The following is a 6,812-nucleotide window of genomic DNA, read 5'->3' as shown; positions in this document are numbered from 1 at the left end:
CTTTCTGAAAACGAATTAAATAATTGTATTAGACTATTTAGACTTCAGAATCGAAATAAAACTACGTTAAATACAACAGGTTATCTCGGTGAATTAATTAACCTTGGTATCCTGGTCCAGCACGCGTATAATCTTGATAAATCCCACTCTCGGAACTAACAGCCGAGGAATGCATCTATACATATAATAAAGCGGAAGAGGGTCGAAAGTCTGTACATGGAAGATTTTCGAAAAAAAATTGGCTGGGGATACTTAGAATCGATAACAGAACACATTCCAACAGTTTTTAGAATTTTTGTCTGTTTATCTGTTTATCTGTTTGTCTGTTTATCTGTTTGTCTGTTTATCTGTTTGTCTGTTTATTTGACCGCGCTACTAATGAAAACGGCTGAACGGATTTTGATGCAAACCTTACTAATCTGTCGAAAAAATCCACGGCCAGGTTATAGGCTATAAAAATTTGAGAAATTTTACCCCTAAGGGGGTTAAAAAGGGGATGAAAGTTTGTATGGGGTTCAAGATTTATTTTAAGCTAGCAATTTAAAACTTCGTAAGAAGATATATTATTGAAATACAAGAAAAGTAATTTCAGCGTTTTTGAAAATTCATCCCCTAAGGAGGTGAAATAGAGGTTGAAAGTTTGTATGGACATCAATTATTTTTTTTGAGTGCGTTACTTGAAACTTTTTATAATGGGCATATTATTATAATGCAGGAAAAGTGATTTTAGCGTTTTCAAGAATTCGTCCCCTAACAGGGTTAAAAGGGGGTTGAAAGTTTGAATCCATTACAAATGCTTTGAAACTTCTTAGAAAGGTATGATAGACGATTACAAAAAAACTAATTTTGACGTTTTTGGAAATTTAACCCCCCAGGGGATTGAAAAGGGGATGAAAGTTTGTCTTGGGGTGCAAATTTTATTTTAAGCTAGAAACTTAAAACTTTGCAAAACGTTATTATATTAAAAAATAAAAAAATTACTTTCAGCGTTTTTAAAAATTCATCCCCATGGTGGTGAAAAAGGGGTTAAAAACTTTATCTTGATAACTTTATCATTTTAGCTACTAGGCCAAGTTAGGTATCGTTTTCGTATAAATCGGGTATGCCGAATTCATTTATGATATCAAAATGACACCATTCCCGAGTAAAAACACAAAAAATATGATTTTTTTTTTATTTCTCTTTACGCTTAAACCGCTAAACCGATTTAGATAAAATTTGGTATAGAGATAGTTTGAGTCCCGTGGAAGAACATAGGGTAGTTTTTAACCAAAAAAATGGAGACTGCGTTTGCATGGAGAAGCGGCCGTGCCCTTTCCTCTTAATAATGGTCACGAAGGTGGGTACTTTTAAAAAAACATTTTTCAGTAAATGTCAAACGATTTGGGACTTAAACGAAAAAAATCGAATCTTTCGCGAAAGTCTCGCAATGCATTGCGGCCACAAGGGGCACGGTCTCAGGAGTCTTAGAAAAACCACGGTAAGAGACTCAGTGGCGCTCTAGCCAGGCAGGTCGCTTCGCTTTCGGCTGAAACGGCAAGCCAGCGCGAGTTCGATTGTGATCCCAAATACATCGTACGTAATACATATGTAGGCGCAGATCCTGACGGAGTGTGGCGCCGGAGAAGCCGTGTTCATCCCGCGTATCCCCCTCATTCCGAGCAACTTCCCGTTCCGCTTCAAGCGCCTACAGGTCCCAGTGAGCGTCTGCTTCGCTATGACCATCAACAAATCGTAGGGGCAGATGCATTTCCCACTCCGAAAACACAAAAAAAGGGGCAGACGCTGCCCGCCGCCGGCGTCATGCTTAGACTGATTTGACTGGAGGACCGATTTCGATGACATGATATTGATGGGAACACCCAAATATCCCGAAATACGTTTTTCCGATTTTTATAACCACGACTTTCATAATCCCGATTATTTATAAGTCCGAAATATCAAAATTACGATTTTTAAAAACACGATGGAATAAAATCACGAATGTGCTATTTCCGAAAACTTAAAATCCGATTGTCACTTGACAGAAAGCTTAAAGTTCCGGTTTTACACATTTCCGAAAATATTTTATTTTCCGAATTCCTAAATTCCGAAAAATCATTGTCCGATCGGAAATAAAATAATTCGGTATTCAGAAATTCGGTTTTTTACAAGATCGGAAAAATTAAATCCGTGATATTCAAATGAAGACTCACGTTTTAGTAATTATTACGCGTACCTGTCGTGCCGCATCATGTTAAATTCGGCATAAAATATTTTTGGCATAAAAATTCGGCATAAATAAATTAGACAGAACTGCGAACCTGCGAACCCGAACTGTTGCTAGAAGTGGGTTAGGTTAGGTTAGAACTGCGACCCCCAAGAAAACGAACTGTTGCCAGAAGTGGGTTAGGTTAGGTTAGAATTGCGACCCCCAAGAAAACAAACTGTTGCCAGAAAAGTGGGTTCGGTTAGGTTAGAACTGCGACCCCCAAGAAAACGAACTGTTGCCAGAAAAGTGGAAATTTAAAAACTGGGATATTTAAAATTGGTATCACGTTAATTCGGAATAAGGGCAATTCCGAATTCGTGATTTTGAAAATCGTAAATGTTAAATTCGGTGTTTGCCACCATCGTAATTGTTATAGTCGGAATTATGTAGTTCGGAATTTACAATATTCGGCTTTTTGGGTTTTCGGAAATATAAATCTTCGTGATTTTCATCATTTGTAATTATGATAGTCGGAATTTTGATGGGTCTAGCATTTAAAAATCGGAATGATAAAATTCGACATTCTAAAATTCGGAATAAAAAATTTCGGAATTATGTAGTGTACCCGATTTGCATAGGTAGTAGGTACAGTCAAGGACGTAAAAATACAAACATGGTACTGTATCGTTCGATATACACCTACTACTCTATGCCGTTTAAATCACGTCAAAAATTTGAATAAGGGCAAAAAAAATATTCATTTTGGAGTGTAATTTTATTTAGTGGTAGCAAAGAGGATATAATATTATAGAGCGGTACTGTCATAGTAAATTTTGTAACCACAGTAAATTCACTGCCATCTATCGACACACTTTAAAACTAAACATGAAGATTTATTAAAATACGATAAAATGTATTTAAATATGGATAAATGATCTTTTTTATTTGCATTAATTATTTTTATTATTTTGACCCATGTTCTTTCACTGATATGCGTTAAAATTGTTAAATAATAACAAACGAAACCGTCAACGCCCTCTATACGAGAGTAGGCAAAAGGTAGTAGCGACATCTGATCGAGAATCAAATTTTCAGGGAGATAAATTAGGGGTGAATTAGCCGCTTACTGACACAGACCGAATTCCACGCAGGCGAAGCCGCGGGCACAGCTAGTTTTTATATAATTAACCATTCAATGCTGTTTATTAGTAAGTTACAGTAGGATTTCTACAAAAGTTGAGACGTATTTTTATCCTATAATGGATTGGGTTTGATTGACATTGATTTATGAGGATGAGGATGACAATGGGGTGGATGACATTAAAGAAAGAAGATAATATATATATATACATTACGATTTGATTCAATGAAGGTTCTGATTGAAAATCACGTCTGGTATTTGAAGAGGAAACGGAAAAAATATAGAAGTCGATTGCTGCGCTGCGACTGCATTAAGAGTTTGCAGATATCTTAGCTGAAAAAGAAAATATAAACAACGGGATAGTTTGTCTAAGTTAAATGTACAATGCCCCTATAACATTTAAAACTTTCGCGTTTTAACACATACTAATTCACATATACAATCGGGTCTATCGCGAATTTATTTTGTTACTTTACCGACGTTTCGACACAGGTAGGAACTTGGGGACCAGTGATCCAGTATATAGGGATACGGAAATGTTGTTACTACTCAAATAAAACCTACTTCATAACCTAATGGACTCATGGACAAATTTAGAGAAACGCAGAAAAAAAGTTTAATTAAAAGAATTACTAATTTTAAAATAACTTTAGGTGCTGTAATCCAGTAATTGATCCTTTTTTTGCGTTCGTCTAAATTTGTCCGTGAGTATTATATGGGCCATTATTTTATTCTCGTAGTTGAGCTCATATCCGATGATTTTTTTAACTTCATCAGCCCAAGGCTGAAGTTCACCTACAACCATAAAAAATACTTAACACGATCTTAATGATATAACTAAAATTAGCTCAAAAATCGTTTTTAGTTATGCAATGCACGTAACGGTTTTACCAGCATGATTTGTGGATTTTGCATAATCATTTTTGACGCCTCTTGTAAGTATTCAGCGGTTTTTACTTCCCCCTCAGAAGCAATAATGTTTGCTTTCGCAATTCGCCTTCCTTCGGCTTCAGCTGCCATAGCTTTTTGCAGTTCCACAGGTAATCCAATGTCTTTTCTGGAATTGTGTATAATTGTAGTTGAAACTGCGATTCTTATTATGAAGTCATCTATTTATACTTATGCCAAAGGCCAAAATTTCATGAAAAATATGAATAGACGTTGTAGACGTTATCACAATTCTTTAAATTAGTAGGTATTTGACATAATAGTTACTTGTGCAACAAGAGAGTTTGTTGTTTTCGAGTGCTTATTTTGAGTTCAATAGGTACAAGCGAAAGATTCTATAATTTTTCTATTCTAAAGATTTCTAATTTAGAATCTTGAGCGTAGTAAAGGAATCAAAAGAACGAGATGTAAATAACTTTGATCTCGTGTGGCACATACAACTTTTCACCTTAGCAGTAAGAACAGATTTAGAGGGGTCAACGTGAAAAAAAAAAAGTTTTCTTACTAAGATATTCTAACAATTAAGTTTAATACACAAAAACCAAACTAAAGAGGTATCAGGGAAATGATATGAAAATAACGAACATCAACTGATAGGTAGAGTCAGACTAAGATAAGTCTCCAACGATTTTGATAGCACACGCAGTGCAAGTGTTATTTTAAACGTCAAACTTCTATGAAATTATGACATATAAATAACACTTACACTGCGTTTGCTATCAAATTCGTTACAGACTTGTCTTGTGATAGTTCAATCGTAAAACTTTTATTGATAAAATATATTTATATTACGGATACTACTAGGTGTTTGACCAGAGATAGTTGAAAGTAAAATTGTTTATTTTGAGTCAATATTTTTGTATTTTTAAATTACTTATATTGTTCTTAATTTACAATAAAATACGTAAAATATAGTATAGAATAATTAAAAAAGTTTTTATTAATTAATTATTAGCATTATAACGAATTCATACTCTTGTACGTACCGAATTCAAACCGTATACGGTTGAATAACGTTTGATCGTTTTTCTGTCTCTTCAATTTTGCTAACGACGTGAACGGGACAGGACAGAGTGAAATGGATCTATTTTTTTATTGTATTTCGAACTTATATTAAGCCTCGCACGTTGAAATGAGTGAAATGACATTTGATCGATTTGAAAAATGCGATTTTGTTCACTGTTTTTAAGCAACGAAGTACCCTTCAAGCTGCTGAGGTGAAGAAGTGATATTCGTAGAAAATTAAAAAAATATACAGCATGTCGTGTTAAATAGAGATCAAACGAAGGCCAATGATAGTCTCTTAAGAGCTACGGCCCATGCATGTTCAGCAATAATTAGTATTCGTATTTCATTTGTTCGATCCGTACTGAACATGACATCACGTAGGTATAGTCAACATCACATGGATAGTGACTGTTAGTGGCAAAATATATCGTAACACACTTTTGTTACCATAAAAATAAGGATGTGTTCCGATATATTTAGCCACTCTGGCCATCTCTATGTATTTCATGCTGACTGTACAATGTACATATATACATTTCAACTTGTTCTATTTTGACGCCCCACTCAGCCGCTGCTCTGGCCACTTCAGTCTTCACCTGCAGACTAATTGACTCTCGAAGCGCAAGTACGTCCGTTAGTAAATGTTTACTTATTATATTCCTTAAGACAGAGATGGTTAACATCTCTGTCGCATCCCTAAAAAAATTGTATGATTTTTTTATCGGTCATTGTCAAAAAATATGTCTGCGGTGACTGCGGTCTAATTGCCGCGACCCATACAAAATGTATGAAAAGAGTCGTGGCAATTAGACGCAACCGCAGACATATTCTCAGAGAATGGCCCTTATTACTTTGCAGATTCTATGATAGGTAAGTACAGTCAGCTGCAGAGAAACTGCGGTGGGTGTACTATATGACTTTTACAAAAATTAAGTAAGTGATATCGTAGACGTTTTCAGCCTTCCTCAGAATATTGTGTCTGCGTTTCAGTCGGATTAATAAGACTCTTAATTATATTTTATACGAAGTCGTAATTGTTAGAAAATAATTTTCTAAGAATAGCCGGGTTGATAACAAAAATAAATTACATGTGTGATCGAATGTTCAATAAACAATGGAGTGGCTTGTAAACACGGTAGTTTACTATTGCACCCACATTAGCCGTCACATAATCCTTCGTTAATATCTGAAAATATAAATAAAAATATGTTTTGTGTTATAGTCGGTGGATTAAATATCCATTAACATGATCAAAAATATCTTAATAACAGTTACATATTTCGTTAGAATAATAAACCTAATAGTAATAAAAAATGCACTGATATGGCAGTGACTATCTACAAATATCATATTTGACGTAGTGTATTTAGCATGAAAATTTAGCACATTGGACTCTAGCTGACTATATAATATATGTAGGTAAGTAAAATACCAAGGATCAATCGGCACATGTATGAAAACAATTCATGTGTAGATTAGATTACCAGCTGCGGTGGCAAGTTGATAGACTGCGTTCTGAGGTCT

The 6,812-nt window shown here is 34.9% G+C and overlaps 1 protein-coding gene across 1 annotated transcript; it reads right to left on the bottom strand.

Moving 5' to 3' along the window:
* Positions 1–3,554: 3,554 nt before the first annotated feature.
* LOC134742828 (stomatin-2-like) lies at positions 3,555–5,982 on the bottom strand. The gene is made up of 3 exons (XM_063676013.1): positions 5,823–5,982; positions 4,224–4,389; positions 3,555–3,665 (listed from the first exon to the last, which is right to left on the bottom strand). The coding sequence occupies exons 1-3, from the start codon at positions 5,969–5,971 to the stop codon at positions 3,555–3,557; spliced, it is 426 nt and encodes a 141-aa protein (XP_063532083.1). The 5' UTR covers positions 5,972–5,982.
* Between the last annotated feature and the right edge of the window lie 830 nt (positions 5,983–6,812).

This window comes from Cydia strobilella, chromosome 7, assembly GCF_947568885.1.
Source record: "Cydia strobilella chromosome 7, ilCydStro3.1, whole genome shotgun sequence".
Taxonomy (NCBI): domain Eukaryota; kingdom Metazoa; phylum Arthropoda; class Insecta; order Lepidoptera; family Tortricidae; genus Cydia; species Cydia strobilella.
Note: the sequence above shows the minus strand (reverse complement) of the source record. Positions and strands in the feature narration are given on the sequence as shown.